The sequence below is a fragment of the Gadus macrocephalus genome, chromosome 22, assembly GCF_031168955.1.
Source record: "Gadus macrocephalus chromosome 22, ASM3116895v1".
Taxonomy (NCBI): Eukaryota; Metazoa; Chordata; class Actinopteri; order Gadiformes; family Gadidae; genus Gadus; species Gadus macrocephalus.
Window position 1 is genome coordinate 14,462,661 of NC_082403.1, and position 19,483 is coordinate 14,482,143.

The following is a 19,483-nucleotide window of genomic DNA, read 5'->3' on the forward strand; positions in this document are numbered from 1 at the left end:
ATGAAAAAAAAAAATATATATATATACTGTATGTATAATATTTGAATTTACTTTGGTGACTTTCTTATGTGAAACCCAGTCAATATGTTTCACTGGGTAAGAAACTGTTGCGCAAGGCGCCGTCTTGGTGCCAACGCTAGCAATCTATCTTGTTTTCTCAACACTGGCTGCCTATCTCGGTCCCAGACCTAGCCACCTATCTTCTTCCTCTTCCACTGATGGTGCTTTAGGTAATGGGGTCTATTCTGTGTACCTTTGCAGGCTGACCTCCACGGAGGTGGCGACCACGCCCAGGAAGTTCCTGGCCCTGGGCTCCAAGTTCCGGTACAGCGGGCGGACGCAGGCCCAGACACGCCAGGCCAGCTCGCTGATCGACCGGCCCGCCCCGCTCTTCCAGCGCTCGTCCAGCAAGAGGAACTCCCGGAGCCTGGACGGAGGTACACACACACACACACACCGCACCCTCAGTGTTGGGAAGATGGGATGAGATGGTTACATCCAAGATAGGAAACAAGGTTTTAAGTGATTTTGCAATTTTCATCAAATTGCAAAAAACAAATAAAGCTTTTTTATTGTTACACAATCACTGCATTAGTATTCTGACATTTCAGAGATGTCAGTCACAAATGAAGTGTGAGAGTTAGATTCAAAACATAACCAGGGAAAGATTTCACCCAAAGTTCCCTCAAATGTGGGCCTTTGATACGTAAGTCCTAGGCAACAGAAAACCCCTTTAGAACAGCCCATTTAACATTAAAGGGCCATTGATTTGTTTTTGCTTTGAACTTGGTAATGATTCGATTTTGTAACTGTTGCTGAAATAAGTAATTTAGAGAAAACAGGTGTAAATTCCTATGCTTTCGCCAGTCTACCCAAAACACTCTGTGAACATTCCACTCTGCTCCGAACGCAGGCGGCGTTCTTTTCATTAGGTTTCGTGCACAAACGCAGCGCAGTTTGTGTGGACGTGTGGAGCTCTGTCTGGGCAGCGGTGGACTAGGGCTTCTGAGAGAAAGTTCAGCGAGGACACTTTTGTTTTGTGCGGAGGTTAGGAGCTCATTCTGGGCAGCTGTATATTTTTGAGTTTGTCCGAGAAAAGTTTAGGCTTCCCAGACACCTTTACTATTACGCTGAGTTGTGTGGTGCTTTTCATATACAACATCGCTCATTATAACATCAAACACAAGGACGGTACTTATATAGTATCACAAAGTTGGCAAGGATCGTAACCATGGGGATAGTACACCCCCTTCTTTCCTAGAACTCTGAGCCCAAAACAATATTTTTAAGATCTCATAGTGTTTATAATCCAGCTGAAACAGATGGTTCATGAATGTGTAAGAAGCTTTCTTTACATCCATCATAGCTCTCTCTCTGTTTTGAATCCAACCCATTAAATCCTCCCGTGTCTGATTCTGCCCGCCCTTCCTAGAGAGAGTGGGCGTGAATGAGGTGAAAATTGTGGAAGGCATTCCAAATTGTGTGCATTTTATAACGGACCGTGATTATGCTTCAAACACACTCAGTACGGGTCTCCATTTGATGTCGGACTTTGCAGTGACTTGACAGTCTGCCTTTTGGGCCAAAAACAAATCGATATGCCATCTGGTGGAGGCAATCAGAGGGTCCCTTGACGCTCTGTGCCGGTGCTTCTCCAATAAGCCCCCGGTCTGTCTCCCAGTGCTGCGGTGGCCAGCAGCACTGTGTCCTCTAAAACAACACAAATAAGTTTGCTTCCTCGTCCTGCCCCTGGGCTCCGCTGAATGTGCTGCGTCGCCTTCTGTCACCGTCCCCCTTCCCTCACCACTTAATGTGCTCCCTGTGAGCAGCACCAAACTTCACCTTCTCATTGAAACCGATCCATGTACACTGAATGACGACGCCGTTTATGAGTAAAAAGTGGTGAGTTAGCGTTATGGCGTCCGCCAACAAATAATCAGGCTCTGCAATGTTTTACTACTAACTGCCTGGAGCACCTTCTGTTCAGCATGGTGAGATTCAAAGGGCATCTGAGCAGGAAGAGACACGCCCATTTATGGAACAGTATGATTTCCGTGAAGCCTCAATGACTCTTTTGATTCTCGATCGTCCCGCTAATAGTTCCATCGTCACCATGAGACGACCCTCGTCACCCCGAGGTTAATCCGTGTTGTCCGCTCTCCGCCTCAACGTCTCTCTCCGTAGCCATGGCGACCACCCCGGACAAGAACAGCCGTCCCGTCAGCGCGCCCATCATGTCCCCCGTGTCGCCGGACGCGGCCCCCTCGCCGCTGCCCTCCGGGGGCCCCCCCCTGCGGGGCCTCCAGCGCCACATCGCCGGCCCCAAAGAGCGCCAGTCGCGCTCCGCCGACAGGAGGGCCACCAACGTGAAGACGGAGAGGCCCCCCGAAGCCGCCAAGACCCAGAGCCCCCGACCCGAGTCCACGCCGGACATCAAGGTATGGGAGGGGGGGGGGGGGGGGGGGGGGGCGAGGCCTCAGGATCCATCCTCAGGGACTGAGGAGACACAGTGCATTGGTGCTTCACAGATTTAACGTCTTGTCTCCACGTTATTGCCACGCACAACGATGAGCATGCCGCCGCCTAGCGGCCACTCACTGTAGTGCAGCCCTCTGCGGCCTGTGGGGGGCGCTGTTCTGAGCTCTGTCTGTGCCACCAGTCGGTGGCCAGGAGGGAGCGGAGGCCCTCCCCCGCCCTGAACGCCACCAACGGGGAGAGAGAGAAGAAGAGCCAGGTGTGTGTGTGTGTGTGTGTGTGTGTGTGTGTGTGTGTGTGTGTGTGTGTGTGTGTGTGTGTGTGTGTGTGTGTGTGTGTGTACTCACTAAGGCACCGATGATGAGAGCACTGTGAGACTGCGAGGAATGTGTGGACTAAAGCAATAACACATGGACAGTATGCTTCCATACCAATGGGTGTCATTTAGAGGGGCTGTAGGTAAGATTTAGGAGCTATCATTTTGGCAATTTGCCTAAAAACCCTCCTACAGCTATTCTTAGTGAGTGATTTGCTCTGACAGAATATCTGTTCTGGTTGACTGCCTCTGTAGGAGATCCTTTACATTTATGACCACTTCCTGCTTGTTTCTGACCAATCAGGGCATCTCTTTTCGCTGATTGGTTGCGGGGGATCCATCCACCGAAGGAGCAGAGAGGGAGGGAAGGGTTTTGGGTGAAAATTCTTGCACTCTTCTGCGGTTTTCTTTCCGTTATTTGCAACCCTCAGATCTTACTTACAGCAGCCGCAATCCAATAGTTTATTTCACTTGCACAACATATAGGTCAAAGAGCAGCTCAAGGTGCTTGATGTGAATATCAAAGTGATGGTTCTGTGTATGATTCGCAGCCTCTATATGGATTCAAGACGGACTCTAACATGATTGTGATGTTTTTCCCTCCTTGTTTTGGGGGGGGGGGTTGCAGAAGCAGCATTCCCCCCGAGACAGAAACAAGGCAGAGACGGTGCGAGGGTGGAAGGTTAGAATGAGTTCTTCAGCCGACTGATCCCTCACTCATACGCTGCTCTCTGCATCTGCTCGCACATCTGCGCACTTAAGATGATGCTTCAGGCTTGTTGTGCTTTTCTTTCTTAAAGGGATGTTCAAAAAAGATGTGACGCAAACGTGAGCCACGGACTGCCCCTGACTGCCCCTGACTGCTCCTGTGTTGTGTTGTTCATTCTGTGGATGTTTGTTCTCTGGTCTTGTCCCTGGTTCTGCAGACCCATGAATGTTTGACCTTTCCCTGTATAAGAGCATGCTACGGAATACATTTTCTCCTCAAACATTTAACTACAGGGCCCTTGTTCTAGTATAAATCCACATTATTACACAAAATGATGTATAATGAAATTATGTGCTCTCAATGAACTCTTGAACCAGATTAAGGCATTGTTAGTGAAACGATTCTCTTTTAGGCAATTGTCACACTTTCAAGTTTTATAAGTATGCGCCGCAAAGTGGCAACACTTAAATGAAGAGCAGCAGTATTTGACTAAGTTTGATTCAGACACAGATCAGTCCAGGCTCCTGATCCCTAAACAAGAGTGTCTCTAGCTACCTCTCAAGCTAGCCGACGTGCCGCTCGGGCGTAAGACAGGCAGACACGGCACTGGTGTTTCCACGGTAACATCGCAGGCTGATGGGACGCCGGCTCTCTTTCTGAATTGGGAACCCATCCATTTTGTGTGCAGCCGGAGACCTTTGAGGCTTCAGCACTAGTGCCATGCTCCAGTTGGCCCACTCGTGCCCTTTATAGTGCACTATATGGGCTGTAATAATATAAGCCCTGCACTATATGGGCTGTAATAATATAATATAAGGGTACAAATCTGATTCTCTATAGGGTGCAGCACTGTGTAACCATAATGCAAATTAAAAGAGGCGCACGACCGATGTCGACGCTATATCCCCTGATGCCTGGTGGTGTCTTGGATTCATCCAGTAGAGAATAGTAGACGAGTCCAGAACAGACTCTATGCACACCAGATGCCACAGGGGGACATCAAGCACGTGTTGAGACGGACTCACGGCCAAATGGAATGCAGCCCAGTTGACACCGGTGCAGTGTGTCTCAGACACAAGCCGTGAGGTCATATATATATATGTTTAGATATATATATCAACATGTATGTATCTATGTATGTGTGTGTGTGTGTGTGTGTGTGTGTGTGTGTGTGTGTGTGTGTGTGTGTGTGTGTGTGTGTGTGTGTGTGTGTGTGTGTGTGTGTGTGTGTGTGTGTGTGTGTGTGTGTGTGTGTGTGTGTGTCTGTGAGGGACATGGACGTGAACGTCATGTTCACACTGCATAGAAGCCCCGTCTGAGAGTGTCGCTCCCAGCACTGCGTTGATGCCCACTGCAGTGTTCTCCTCCCCCCGCCCCCCCTGTGAGATGCGGGGGCTATGCAGGCAGCCGGTGCATGCTCCCGGCCCCCCGCTGTCACCCCCTGCCCGTGGCCCCCACCACGTGCTTCTCAGGGGCGGGGGGGGGGCCGACGGCTCCTCCTGCATGGGGCTGCTCTGTCTTCACAACCCCCCCCCTTTAACCATAGCAGCTTCATTTGCTTTCCATTATTTGATATACTCAGTCACATCCTTTCTTTTTTGCTTGGGTTGCTGAAGCAGGATGAGTACATTTGCTAATGTCTTCAACCTCTCAAAGAGCCGCCCTCTTCCTTATGTCCCCACAGAAACGAGCTAAGAAACTAGAGGGAGAAACTATTTATATCAGGCATAGCAATTTAATGTTGGAGGTTTGTATTCAACTTCTAGAATGCCCACTTCCTCTTTTAATCTTTTGTCAACTGTTTCTCTGTTTGCATGGATGTTGTGTTGTGCATTTATGATTTGTTTTTGTTGTGATTTCTATCTATCTTTCTAGCTACCTAGTTTTCGACTAAACCCTAACGGCCTGGCATGCACTATTTTTCTTTCTAACGCTAATGCAAGTAGCTCCATCGTTTCTACTCCATGTTGTCTTGCTCGTGCGTTGGCATCATTTGACAAATACACCACTAGGAGGAACGCCGTCGTTTCAACAAGATGCTTCTTATGGCACACGATTGTCCAACTCTGTTGAGCACATGTATCTGTAAAGAACGTGTGCCAGTGAGAGCTGTTATGCTGCAACGACCTCAAAGATGTTCTTCTACGTTGCCTTGTCCTTAATTAGCCAAGGAATTCAACCACTGTTTTTTTTTTAAGACACACTCTTAGAAACACTGAGTTGAAAACACTCTTAGTTGTGTATTTTTCAAAATGTTTGCCAGTTGTTTCATACTGTTTCATGCTGACATTCCTTCTCTCTGGCATTCCATTCACGCGGTTGTGTCCGCCACCTGGTGGCCACTCAGGGTGTTGATGTTGAACTTGACTCCTCACTTAAACGCAGTCCAACCCGTGTGTGGGCCTCCACGCGTGTGTTTGTGTGTGTGTGTGTTTGTGTGCGCGTGTATGTGTGGGAAAGGGGGGGATTTACGTGTGTAAACTTTTTCCTTTCCAATTTAAGAAAACGACACGTTCAACTGGTAATGATGGGTGAACATTTATGTAGTTCGAAGCGTTACTTAGCGTTTAATCTTTATGCAGCGATCTGTTCTGCGTGATGCTGTAACGCCAACCATGTTCCCGCCAGGGAAAGGGTTCTGGTTTCAGAATGTCCAGTAAGACCTTTTTCAGTTGATTTTAAATCTGCAGAATAGGCAGATTATTAGAACCAGGTTCTTCCCAGCTGGGTCTGCAGGCCTTCATTATAGCTGCTCTTCTCTGAACACTGAACACAGGCATGAATAAGCACAGTGAGTGCGTCTTCTCTTCTCGCAACACGGTGTGTATGAACCCTGCCATAGTATGTTACAACATCTTCACAGGCCCCAACACCCCCTGGATCACTGCCAGCCCACCCATTCATTCAGAGCATGCGTCGCGGCATGACCCAAACTCAATGCTCCGTTCCTGCCTGGCTACCTCGTCGTCGGCTTCGTCCGTCGTTCCCGCACTCCTGTCCATCCTCCTTCCGTCCTCGTCAGTTCTCCCCATGACTCCTCTCGTCGTCGTCAGTTCACCCCAGGTGACCCTGATGTAGTGTGCATCCCCCCATGGGTGTGACCATCCAGGACGTGTGACAACCCAGGACGAGATCATGGGAAGCAGCAGCTGACGAGCTGAGATCAGGAGGTGGAGTCGAGTTGAGGTGCCGGCGGCCGGCGCGTGGGAAGCGAGTGACAAGCGCCTGTCCACCAACTCCCCGTTCCGCACGGCCAGCTTCACGCCAGAGGCCGGGTGAGTGTCCCGCCCCCCCCCTCCCCCCTACTGCTGGGGCTGATGGGGCCCTAATGGGGCCCTGATGGGGCCGATGGGGTCTGATGGGGCTAGCAGCACTCGTCCAGTTCATATCAGGAGAATAGGAAATGTGTTGTTGGGGGGGGGGGGGGACGGGGGGGGACGACACAACTTCATGAATTACTCGAGAAAGCGATTATATGGATGGGATGAGTTGGTGTATATTTGGTTCTGTTCACTTGATGGCCCTGTTTTTATTTATTTTCCGTTGCTTTGATCCTCAATCAATCCAGTGTTATTCTCCTGGTATTTGTGTGTCTGGGGGATATTTATTAATTGTGTTTTCTGGTGAATTTGCCTCACGAACAATAACAGATCATCTATCAGAAACGTATACATAGTGGTCTGCTAGAGAATCTCTTTGCATTCCTGTGGTGTGTGTGTGTGTGTGTGTGTGTGTGTGTGTGTGTGTGTGTGTGTGTGTGTGTGTGTGTGTGTGTGCGCGCCTGTTTGCGTGTGTGTGCGTGTGTGTGCGTGTGTGTGTGTGTGTGCAGGTAATGATGTCCACTGTAGTACCTGCATACAGCGCAGTTGGTGGCATGTCTGAGGTAAAGGGGCTCGGTTTGTTGTCACTATCTGGTTATGGCTTGACTGCAGTGCGTTAAGACCACCGCCTGGCGTTAAGGACTCAAACCTCATACAGGAATGGACTTTTGTTTTGGAATGGCAGCTAACAGCGGATGAACCAATAGGCAGCAGCTTTCCATTCACTACCAGATTGCTGGCCTGGCCTGTGACCTTTCAGGTCTGCTCCTCCCCACCCCACCCTCCTGGCACCTCAAGCTCCTCTCATTGGCTGCTGTTAAGGTTCTTGTAATTCCCTGCTTGCAGTCCAATCGCATGGCTGGGGTGATCGACACTGTACCTGCATGAGTCCTGCAATCACTGAATGAGTTGATCGGCGAGAGACTGACCACAAAAATATCAATATATACATATCGATAAATCAACTGAGAACAAAACAAAAAACAAACTGATCCTTCCTCCTCCTCCTCCTCCTCCTCCTCCTCTTCCTCCTCCTCCTCCTCTTCCTCCTCCTCCTCTTCCTCCTCTTCCTCCTCCTCTTCTTCTCCTCCTCCTCTTCCTTCTAATGTCATCGTCCTCCTCACCTGTCCCTCACCAACCTCTGTGTACCTCTTCAATGGTCGTCTCATGTTTTGTGTGTCTGTCTCTCTTCCATCCCGTCATACCCCCCCCTCCCCCCCCCCACCACACTCTAACCCCCCCTGAAGTCCTGCCCCGGGTCGCCCCTCGAGTCTCCGTCCACCGCGTCCTCCTCGCCGTCCCCCCACCCCTCCTGCCCCGCTCCCTCCACCCGTCCGGCGGCGCAGGAGGCTCCTTCCTGCGGGGGTCCGCCCGTAGACCCTCCTCCTCACCCCCCCTCCCCGGCCCGCGGTCCTCGTCCGCTCACAGCTTCAAGATGCAGTTCCTGTCCCAGACCTGACCTGGCAGGCTCCGCCCCCTCCCAGAGGTCACACCGCCCCCTCCTCCCAGAGGTCACACCGCCCCCCCCCCCCCCCCCGCCCCCCTCTCAGAGGTCACACGGCCCACACTTATGTCCTTGAATGGCACAAATTGTACACACACACAGAAACACAGAGAGCACATCTTGTTGCATAATGGATGTAAAACTGCTGGGTAAAAACGTGGTTCAAAACAAATAAACAAATTATAATCAAGACAAAAACGAACAAAACAACCTTGAACATACACCTTGTGTCCCTGCATGACCCCCACACGTTGGAGGCCCTCCTGGGTCCTGGCCTAGGCCCCGCCCCCTCCAGGCTCACAGCCACGTGATAGGCCGACGGTATCCACGTACAGATCAGTCCGGGAGAGTGCCACGTTGCGGTCCTGCCACCCAGTAACCAGAAGGCCAGCTCCCTTGAGGTTGGCCCTCTCCTCTCTACACATCTGTAAGACATTGCACTGCCACGACGGTTTGCACTAAGCTAACGTTTTAGCCGCCACAGAATGCCTTCTCCGAAACCGCTGCCGCGAGGGCACGGACCGTTGGCCTCTCGCTGTCCCCTCACTCTCTTTCTTTCTCTCTCTCTCTCTCTCTCTCTCTCTCTCTCTCTCTCTCTCTCTCTCTCTCTCTCTCTCTCTCTCTCTCTCTCTCTCTCTCTCTCTCTCTCTCTCTCTCTCTCTCTCTCTCTCTCTCTCGCTCTCTCGCTCTCTCGCTCTCTCTCGCTCTCTCTCCCTCTCTCTCTGTATGTTTCAGCCAATGCTTCAGCCAATCGGACGTCCTCCCGCTGTCCTAGTGCTCTCTCTGTTGAACTGTGCCCAACCCCACAGGTTCACCTTTCTTTTGGAGCAAAAACAAAAGAAAGTAGGAGGACTCCTCTGTTTCTGCGTGGATACCTGCTCCATGCCCTCCATGGATAGGACTAGTACTGTGGTGGACTTTGACCTGGCCAGATGTGTTTATTCACACAGGTGGAGGTCCCATGTATCTGGTCATACTCCAGACGGAGACAACATTGGAGAGATGTTTTGAACGATATTCCCGCTGCAATTCCTTATCCATGCAAAGCATTCCTTGCTTATCCACCCGCGGTCCCCTTTGCTAAGTGCTCCAATATTTTTGCAATATCAAATGTTGCTTTCTGTCATCATGGTTTGAATAGGTTTGTAAAGTCACTCCGCATAGAGTGTGATAAAGGCGCACTGTTAGCTAAGCTAAGCTTATGAAACGCGTACGGAACGGGAGCAGACGACACGGGTCCCGCGCAAGATCCGCACTGGGGCCCGCTCTCTCTCTGACATTTCAAGCCTATAACTCTCCCCTTCCTCTGAGACCACATGCACCCCTGCCCCACCTCCTCCCCTCCTCCTGTGTGTTCTGTCTGTCTGCCCCCCCCCCCCCGTGTGTGTCGTCTGTCTGTCTGTCTGTCTGTCTGTCTGCCCCCTCCCCCTGTGTGCCGTCTGTCTGTCTGTCTGTCTGTCTGTCCGTCCGTCCCCCCTGTGTGTCGTCTGTCTGTCTGTCTGTCTGTCTGTCTGTCTGTCTGTCTGTCCCTCCCCCTGTGTGTCGTCTGTCTGTCTGTCTGTCTGTCTGTCTGTCTGTCTGTCTGTCTGTCTGTCTGTCTGTCCGCCCTCCCCCTGTCTGTCTGTCTGCCACCCCCCCACCCCCCCTGTCTGACTGTCTGTCTGTCTGCTGTCTGTCTGTCTGTCTGTCTGTCTGCCATCCCCCCTCTTGCTCATCCATCCACTGTGTCTATGTCTCTCTTGGTCTCCCTTCGGGCGACGCCCAGCGCGGCAGGAGTCGCCCTCTGGCCGCGGCCGTGCACAAGGTAAGAGTGGTGAGCGCGTGGGGGGCCCCGGTCCCCCGGGGCCCGCCCCCGCTCTGGAGCCACGCCGCCCACGCCCCGGCCCCGGCCCCGCCGCGAGAGAGCGAGGAGGCGGATAGTGAGGAGGAGGTAGTGGGAGCGAGGGCGCAGCAGCAGCAGGAGGAGGAGGAGGAGGAGCGAGCCCCGGCCCGGGGCCACGCCCTTAGGGTGGGGGAGGAGGAGCCTCTGGGGGCCTGGGGCGGGCCCCGCCCGGCCAGGCTGCCCCAGTCACGCCTCTCCTTCCTCCTGTCCTCCGGCCTCCTGGTGGTGGCGCTGACCATGCTGTGGATGATCTTCCTCTGAAAACACACTCACTGGCACACGCGCACACACGCATACGCGCACGCACGCACACACACCCAGACACACACACACAACCACACATCCTGTAAGGCTGAACCCGTGATGATGTTAGAAGATCAGTACAATGGTTCAGTCTGTGACCCGTATCCAATCACCGGCTCCGTATATATACCCCCCCCCCCTCATACACACCTTCACCCACACTCACACAGCGCTGTGTCCGATCCACGTTAAACCCAGTGCGTCTAGGACAACCTGGACTTAAGAGACATTTCTGCGCTCTATAGCGACCAGAGACGGACAGTCGTGGTGCAGGAGGTTAAATAGCTATTTCCTGCTAGTTCTGCAACATACAATCCTAAAACGCTCAGCCATACTTAGCTCAATGTTGGCGTCAAGCAAGATCGAACGTGACCTGTAATGTTTAGTGTCACTGGGTTACCCAAGTTCTGAAATGCTGAAAATGATTTTTGGACTTTTGTGCATAAGTTCTGGGTTTTGGACGTTGAACTTGTTTTTGTGATGTATCCACACGCTGGTCAGTGATACTTGTGGATTATGCAATGGCCTTAAAGCAACGCTCCTCACAAGACTTGACAGTGGTCTTTGTTTACCTGAACCCCCAGGGACCAAACAGATAGAAACATGGTACATATGTTGCTTGCAAATCGAATCTGTGTGGTTATAAAATCACTGCCCTGCCCCTTTCCAAAACTACTGGGATGATGTAGAAGTGTCTGAACAAAGAGCTTTCTCTGTTCTGCTCTTTGACACTCGTTTTGTTTTTAGTGGTAGATGAATTGCCAAAATGTTGTATTACAGCCTTGTGAACAATACAAGAAGATCTGTTCTTGACATCGATCTCATATGATTTAATTTGGCTCCCAGTCCGTCTAGATCACTCCCAAAGAACTTGTTGATTTAGTTTTCATTTTGTGATTTTACTGAAAATGTTGACTCTCAAGATTGGGAGAATGTCCATTGGAGTGTTTTTTCCGAATTAGTATTTCTAGTTCAAGTGACAAGCTCTTTGATGATTATTCATATATTATTTGCATTGAACTAAAAACTAGGTTGGAAGCCATGCAAAAGACACACGCAGAGACTCTGACATGAAGACACAGAGCGCAGTTCCTTGGTGGAGGAACGTTAATAGAGATTTGATGGATTGAATGCATATAGGTGGACTCTGGGAACTAATTGAATTGATAGATGCTGCATAGTAATTGTGTTGTTTATCTTCTAAACCTGTGAAGGATGCATGCCCGTATTCCTACATGTTCTAAGTGTAGCGTAGAGTTCTTCAACTTTGTTCCCCTTTCAGGTGGGTCTAGAATTCTCAGAATTACAGTATGAATGGAAAAAACAATAATCTTCATTTTGTTGAGGTTCTCGTCCTGACACTAAGAAATGCTGTTTTGTGAACAACAAACACTCAACATTTCTGATGACATCCCTGCTCAGATTCTTACCGTGAGCTAAGCAGCTCTCATTGAACACACTACACGTTTAAAACAGAACAGCCTCCTGTTTTTCCTTGTGAGTCCTACGGTCTCATCCCGGTTTGACCTTTGCTTTAGCATCCTACACCAGAGCCACGTCCCAGTGCTCTGTGAACACATCCCCAACGCTGACGGGCTCAGGCAGCGGCTCGCCCCAGGGCAGGCGGACAAAATGTCACTCCAAGGACGGGAACCACAGCACAGTGAGCAGCAGAACAAAAGAAAGTGTGTCCCATATTTTAGAGACTAAGACTTCTCTGTACTTTCACTGTGAAACATTTATAAAGAGACCACTATCAAGGTTTTCATTTTATTTATTTTTTTGTCTTATTTGGTCAGCTGTTTCCTTCTGCCCTTTTTATAGGCAAAACTTTAGTTAAATAATGATTAGTAGTGGTCCACAAGTGAACTGAGAGAGGCGGTCTCTGATGAACAGGTTATTGTGAGTGAATGCTGACTACAATGGGAGCCAGGCCACTGTCCCCTGACACACAACACAGGAGCAATGAGGCTGACCCTGAAGTCTGCAGTGTGTTACGAAAGGCAATCCCTCATTATCCAACAATACAAAGAAATGTATCAAATATGGAATGTGTAAATATATTGATTTATGTCATATCTGGTTAATGGTCAGTGTTGTACTAAATATACCAAATTAACATCTGTTCATGTCTTTATTACATATTATGGGATAGGTATGAGCAGATTACCAACACGAGGCACCCTAAATAAGATAATGCACTCCATCTCTCTCTCTCTCTCTCTCTCTCTCTCTCTCTCTCTCTCTCTCTCTCTCTCTCTCTCTCTCTCTCTCTCTCTCTCTCTCTCTCTCTCTCATCTATATATAATATATATATCATCTCTCTGTCTCTCCATCTAACCCCAACCCTCAAGATCACAGAGGGGATATTGTATATTGATTATCATATCATTAGAACGGCCATAAGAGAGATCATTAATTAACCTTCTCCTCCACATGCAGGTTTGAGATGAAAGATGAAAAGTTGCATTCAGAAGAAGTCTTGTGAGCCGGGGTTACTTTCAAGCTCCATCCTCGTCCCGTAGGGAGCTCTTATTTTGAAAAGCTTTGCCCTAAAGCAAGCCGTCTTACTAAAATGAGTCACTACTGCAGTAGACCTTATCTAGTCTCTTTCTAGCCAGGACTTCACAATATACTTGGCCTCTGCTTATGATGTATCTATTTATTGAAGTATTCACAGACTCTGTGTACACCTGTTGTCTTTTCAGTGGATATTATTATTATTATGATGAATTTTCATAGCTCAACCCCTTATTGCACAAAAGACTTGTCAACGACATATTTATTCCCGGTAAACAGGTTTCCAAAAGGTTTGACACCGATTGGCCCTTAGGGGGCGCTGTAACTCGGGGTCAAGGTCAAACGCTTGACCCCGAGTCACAGCGGGGCCCAAGGGCAGAGCAGGTCTGAGACGTGGTGAAGAGGCCTTATGCGTAAAGATCAGGTGAAAACATGCCAATATGAAGAAGACTAATATCGTTCTGGATTAAGTCATTGGTTGGTTTCGCGGAGCAAACTGAGACCCTGAGTCTAGCAGCGAGTTTGCCCTGGAACACTGTGTCTAAGTGTTAGTTTGGGGGGTGGATGTGATTCCACACAACGCCCTGACTGTGTGTCTCTCGTCCCCTCTGCCGCTAGTCTCCAGTGCAAAGGACTCAAACCATCACCATCTCCGACGTCACCAACTCTCTGCGCGGGACGCTGGCCAACCAGGACGTCCCCATCATGCACACCGAGACCAAGACCATCCTGTACGAGTCAGCGCAGGTGAGGAGTACTCTGGCTGTCAGGCCACCAGCGCCCCCCCCCCCATTTTTGCTTCCTAATCTCAATAGCTCATTGATTTCATATTAGTCCTATTTGTAACACATTGGACAACGTTTCACAGATAAAGCCACACAATGTCCTTGATACTAGGAATAAATCATGTTGAAATCGATGACAGCGATCTAATAGTGTGAAATATTGTCTTTACACCAAGGCTAATCTGAAAGGAATCAATTTGATCAAACAGCTTTATTCAACAAGCTATTTTGCATTGCAGGAGAATATAGTGAAAGAATTAGGACGGGCGCTTCACTACTAGCAACGAATAATAATGAAGCAAGCCGTTCAGAGCTCTAGCCACACTCTTAATGCTTGGAGATGCCTCGGATACAAGAACGCACAGTATATTACGGTACGATTCGTGAAGGCCAAAGGGCAGGGGGAAAAACACCCCTAGTTGTTCTGCATGGGGGGCTCTTTCTTAACCACGGATGGTCCAGCATTAGATTTCAGATGATGATATACCTGACAATCTCAAGAACATAACTTTAAGGCATACAGGGGAGATCTTTGCGGTAATCTGTATCCCAGAGCGTCCCAGCATCATCCGAATGGACTGACTGTACTTCATTGTCGTAGCTGCACGATTCCAACTCAGCGTCGTCTAACATCGAAAAGGTGTCTCTCTCACAGTCGGCAGACACCATGGGGAACGAGAGGGACTCCACCCTGCTGCTGAACGCCCAGACCATCACCTCAGAGACCGTCAGCCGCACCACCACCACGCAGATCACCAAGGTAGCCCCACACTGCTCGCTGCACCGCCGTCTGGCCAATCACAATCAGGCAAACATTGGCGGGTCGGCTTAGCTCAGGAGGTAGAGCAGTTGTCTTGTAACCGAAAGGTTGTTCAATCCCCAGCTCCTCCTAGCTGAGTGTTGATGTGTCCCTGAGCAAGACACTGAACCCTAACTGCTCCTGACGAGCTGGCTGTCGCCTTGCATGGTTGACTCTGCCGTCGGTGTGTCAATGTGTATTAAACAACGTAAGTCGCTTTGGATAAAAGCGTCTGCTAAATGCCCTGATTGTAATTGTAAACACACTTGTTAGTTCTGTGATTCTGTAAGCATGTGTCTGCGGCTTGGGTGCTTCCTGGATTGAGTATTTTCACAGAGCCATTGACTAGGTGACTCACTTACAATTTGTTGCAGTGCTTTGAGCTCTAAGGGTATTTTCCCTAGAGCCCCATCATCACTGGCCCTCAGCCTCTTCAAACATCCATTCTTCCTATTCTAAAACCTTTTTCACTAAAGTTTGAGGGACACAGAAAAGTTTGACTGAACTTGGATAAGGTTCTGTTCCGAAGATTAGGCCACTTCATCCACTTCAACTGTTTTGGGTACTGAAGCATAGCGCTGAAGTGCGTGACGGTTTGTTCCTAAGCTGTGCTCTCCTTTCAGACCGTGAAAGGAGGCGTCTCAGAGACCCGTATCGAGAAGAGGATCGTGATCACCGGGGACACAGAGATCGATCACGATAAGGTGAGGAGCCGCTGACATCTCTCCCTTATCTCTGGTGTCTCCCGGCCGTGCGCTAGTTTCCTCTCTGCTAGCTTTCTGTAGCAGGTTAGCACTGTTGCTAGGTGCTAGGTTAGCATTGTAAGAGGGCTGATCTATTCCATTACAGTCTCAAAGGGCTTCACAGCCATAATATTTATGGCAGCTTTCATGCCAGGAACTCTCTATTCTGCTTATTAAATAGCGGGTGACCGTTTTCATTGAATACGGTAAAACCCCAGAAAGTACCCTGAGGAATCCTTCTGCAGTGCAGTCTTATCTTCTGCTGCTTCACCGTATCTGTTGATCCTCAACTTGAGCGGACCACGTGTGCTTACGTGTTGAGGCTCCGCATTTAGATTTAGGGCATTTTGCTGACGCTTTTATCCAAAGCGACTTAGAACCATTCAGTCACACATTCACACACCGACGGTGGGGTCAACTACGCAGGGCGACAGCCAGCTCGTCAGGAGCAGTCAGGGTTATGTGCCTTGCTCAGGGACACCTCTACACTCAGCTAGGAGGAGCCGGGAATCAAACTAGCAACCTTCCGGTTAGCAGTCAACCCGCTCCACCCCCTGAGCTACTGTGGCCCCTCCTCCCCCCTCTTATCGCTCTGTGTCCCCCCCCCCCCCCCTCCCCAGGCCCTGGCCCAGGCCATCAAGGAGGCCAAGGAGCAGCACCCGGACATGTCCGTCACCAAGGTGGTGGTCCACCAGGAGACGGAGATCAGCCCGGACTAGAGAGGCCCCGAGCAGGCCGGGGCCCTGGGAGGTAAGGGGCCTGGGGGTTATGGGATAACTCAGTGGAACATAGTCGTTAATATACGAATTAATTATAATAATAAATACAATTTTGTTTATTTCATATACTTATTTCGTTTATGTTAATTTCTTTTTGGAATACATGTCATGAAAAAAAGGTCATTTTGGGTACAATTCATCTGTATAAATGTAAATGTTTTTGGTATTTGTGGAACCCCTACTTCTATTCGTGATAGCACCAAGACAGCAGGACACATTCTTTGGATATTTAATCCTCCCTGGCTCAATAGCTCTTTGTGACTGAGATTAGAGAGGCATCAGGAACGCCATCATATGGCTGACGACCTTCCACGCATTTGAGCTTCTGCAGAGGGATTGCCCCCGATCATTTTAACAGCGCCATCAACGGTCCGATTATGATGTAAACTGTGCGTTGACAATCCTGCGTGAGTCAGACACCTTTAGCCTTCGCTCTACTAATAGACGTGAGCAGGAGAGCCCAGAGCAATAGCACCAAGTCCAGCTGCTGGTCCTCCTCTCCAGGCCTTTCCACGAGGCCATTAGGGCATGGAGGCGCGGCGGAGCCATGCCCATGTGGCTTTCATTTGGGTTCTGTTATTGCGGTATGAAGTGTCCACGGCGGTCTGGCAATGTGAGTCCTCCGTTTACGGGCCGGCCCACTCTGGCCGGTAAACACTGCGCTGCTGGTGACCATCCCAGCTCTAATGGTTTGTGTTCCCCGGTGTTTACTAACCGGACTTCCTGTTGTCTCTTTCTCTGGGTTCAGCGGAGTCACAACCATGTCCTGGAGCCCGGCTCTCCTGCCCCTAGCGTCTCCCTACTCCCCCCCCCCCACCCCCCCCCCCCCCGGTTTGACCCACCGCCCAGGACGCCCCCCCAGCCAGACCGCAGGCAGGACCCCCGCCCAGGCCCGGGAGCCAAGCATTTTGACCTGCCATTTGTTTTCTTTTCCTGGAGGTCCATTGAAGATGGATGGTGTTCCACAACATGGCTGCCTAGTATTGCCCAGGATTTCCCGCAACCCCCCTCTTCTCTTCTCACTGCCACTGAATTGATCAAAGTTCAGTATTTGGGGGTTTTCTAACGAGAAATGAAAGTACAACATTTGTGAATTATTTCCTCTCCTATTTGTCTGGAGATTTTAAGAAATTTTCAAAAGGGCATTTTGGTCTTTTAGTCTTATTTTTATACTGCTTTTCTTACCACCATAATTGCTAATCTGTAGCGCTGGGGTCAGTATTTTTATTACCTTCGATCGTGTGAGGTGGGAATGTGGGGAATTTCTCTTCAGATCTGTTGAACATGTCATCAAGAAGCAGTAGATTCCTAAAATCATCACACTCCAAAATAGTTTGGTGTCATGTTGTACAGTAAAAGTATATTTTATTGTCCCTCTTAATATTTTATTGTCCCTCTCAATGTGAAAAAATATTTTTCGATATAAATGTGACTGACTTTATCAGACCAAAATGGTGGGCCGTTAAACATGTCTCCTACTTTAAAGTTACGTCGTGATAATCTGCTAAATTATCGTTATCATCTTTTACTTATTATTTTTCATATTTATTGAGTTAGGATCCTCTCTCTAGATTCAGACATTATCAAAAGAACAGGAGACGGCAGTGTTATTTATTTTCTCTATTTATTTTCCCTCTCTGACTTGTCTTTGTGTATGTGTTTAACATTTTAACGATAGTGTTCTTGTAGCAGCGGAATGTAGTTTCATAGTTTTGTATAAGGCTGAACACAACCCCAGCAGTATTCGTTCTCATTGGGCAGCGTTTTGTGCCGCAGTTATATTAGTTACATAGTTGCATTTCTACTTTTCTACCAAAGGGGGCAGTGTGTCCTCGTCCACAGAGGTTCGAACAAATCAGAGGGATTGCTTTCACGCTTCAACGGGCTAGGGAGTTTATATAGGATGAATGGATTATGGCAGAGTTGATTCATTCACAATAAAACATTCAAAAAAGTTGGTGGAATGCCATAGAAAACAAAAGAAAAATATAACAATATGGCAAATCACTAACACTTGGTCCACGTTTTCCTTTGAGAATCTCTATGTAGGCCAACAAAACATGTTCACAGTTACAATATGATGATTTTTGTATGTGACAACAAAGTAAATCAATGCCTTTGTATGATTTTTTTAAAGTAAATATTGCTGAATCTCCTGTGAAAGACACACTGTCCTGTAAAACAGTCCATTACGGTCCACACATGCAATTTGTAATGTTTAGTCTACTCCTAAAACATGTATTTTTGTTGTAAATGTGTTCTTTGGTACAGAAACCTAATGTGTCATTGCTAACTTATTGTGCTGTTTGCCATAATTGCGGGATTTCCCTTTCACTTTAATTTAAACTCACAGTAGTAAACTAGACAACTGAGGTTTATAAGAGTTTTTTGTTATTTCTTTCTAAATGAAAAACACTGTTAATGAAGCGTAATTAAAGAACGCCATGCACTGAATAAACACGTGTAGAAACCTCATCCCTTCTCACTGATCCAGAGAGGGCTCTATACCCTCTCTGGAGGAACAAGTGAGCAGAGAGTCTGTTGGTAGCTCTATACCCTGTCTGGCACCACGGCTGGGTTATGGAGAGGGCCTCACTAACTGTGCGCTGCCTGTGATTTGAGTGCACGGTGGGCAGAGTGGTCAACGACACCCAGCTCGTAACATTCCTAATACTGTAAATGCGAGGGCTTTCAGCAGTGAGCCATAGACTTAATTCCCTTTGTGTGACCTCATCTGGGGAAAGATAGTGACTAGAGCTTCGAGGTTGCCACTTTCACCCCAATTAAAGATTTAAGCACCAAGTGGAATGAATCCCCAGCCTACCACCGGAACCAGAACCCCGTCTATTATGCTTTGCCTTTCTTTCAGACTAAACCTAGCCAGAAGAGAAATTAAATGAATGATGAAATATTGATGTCCTAGGGCTGTTCATGGTCCCAAAGCACCGGGTCTCATGACAGGGCAGTAAGGGGTAAACGAGGAGGATCATCAGCCAATGGATTGGCTCATTAGATCGTGTCGATTCAATGAGCCAATCACGCCTCAGTCAAACATTTCACCATTCTCTAGACGTTTGTGTACATTACATAAAAGCCCCAAAAAGTATGAATGTTTTTCTGCTGAATCCAGTCTAATGACTTTAACACTACTCTCCCCTGGACTACAGCCCTCCCCACGGTCCTCCTCAGGTTTCTTTGCCCGAGGCAGGAAACCTTATGCTTTTGTTTCCCAGACCCTCGTGTGAACGCAGCCTCACGCCCATAATGGATGCAGCGGTGAAGTATACAGCACTGGCCATCAACATGAGCTGTGTTTACTCCATGTTAAATATTCTACTTTAAGAAGGT

General features: G+C 48.8%; 2 protein-coding genes across 5 annotated transcripts in view; both read left to right on the top strand.

Moving 5' to 3' along the window:
- epb41a (erythrocyte membrane protein band 4.1a) overlaps positions 1-6,442 on the top strand; it is a 20,316-nt gene extending 13,874 nt beyond the window's left edge. Inside the window, exons 10-14 of one of the 4 annotated variants that reach the window (XM_060043662.1) lie at positions 262-437; positions 2,185-2,438; positions 2,660-2,734; positions 3,420-3,473; positions 5,185-5,516. In XM_060043662.1, the coding sequence (XP_059899645.1) occupies positions 262-437; positions 2,185-2,438; positions 2,660-2,734; positions 3,420-3,473; positions 5,185-5,340 (715 nt within the window). In that variant the 3' untranslated portion in view covers positions 5,341-5,516. Of the gene's footprint in view, positions 1-261; positions 438-2,184; positions 2,439-2,659; positions 2,735-3,419; positions 3,474-5,184 lie in introns of all 4 variants that reach the window. The other 3 variants (XM_060043663.1, XM_060043664.1, XM_060043665.1) reach the window with 3 other exon arrangements.
- A 932-nt stretch (positions 6,443-7,374) lies between these two features.
- On the top strand, positions 7,375-18,610 carry LOC132451579 (protein 4.1-like). Its single transcript, XM_060044149.1, has 9 exons — positions 7,375-7,383; positions 8,068-8,185; positions 10,090-10,128; positions 12,048-12,172; positions 13,648-13,776; positions 14,470-14,574; positions 15,237-15,317; positions 15,977-16,106; positions 16,884-18,610. Exons 1-8 carry the CDS (start codon positions 7,375-7,377, stop codon positions 16,073-16,075), a joined length of 705 nt encoding a protein of 234 aa, XP_059900132.1. The 3' UTR covers positions 16,076-16,106; positions 16,884-18,610.
- Positions 18,611-19,483: the final 873 nt, after the last annotated feature.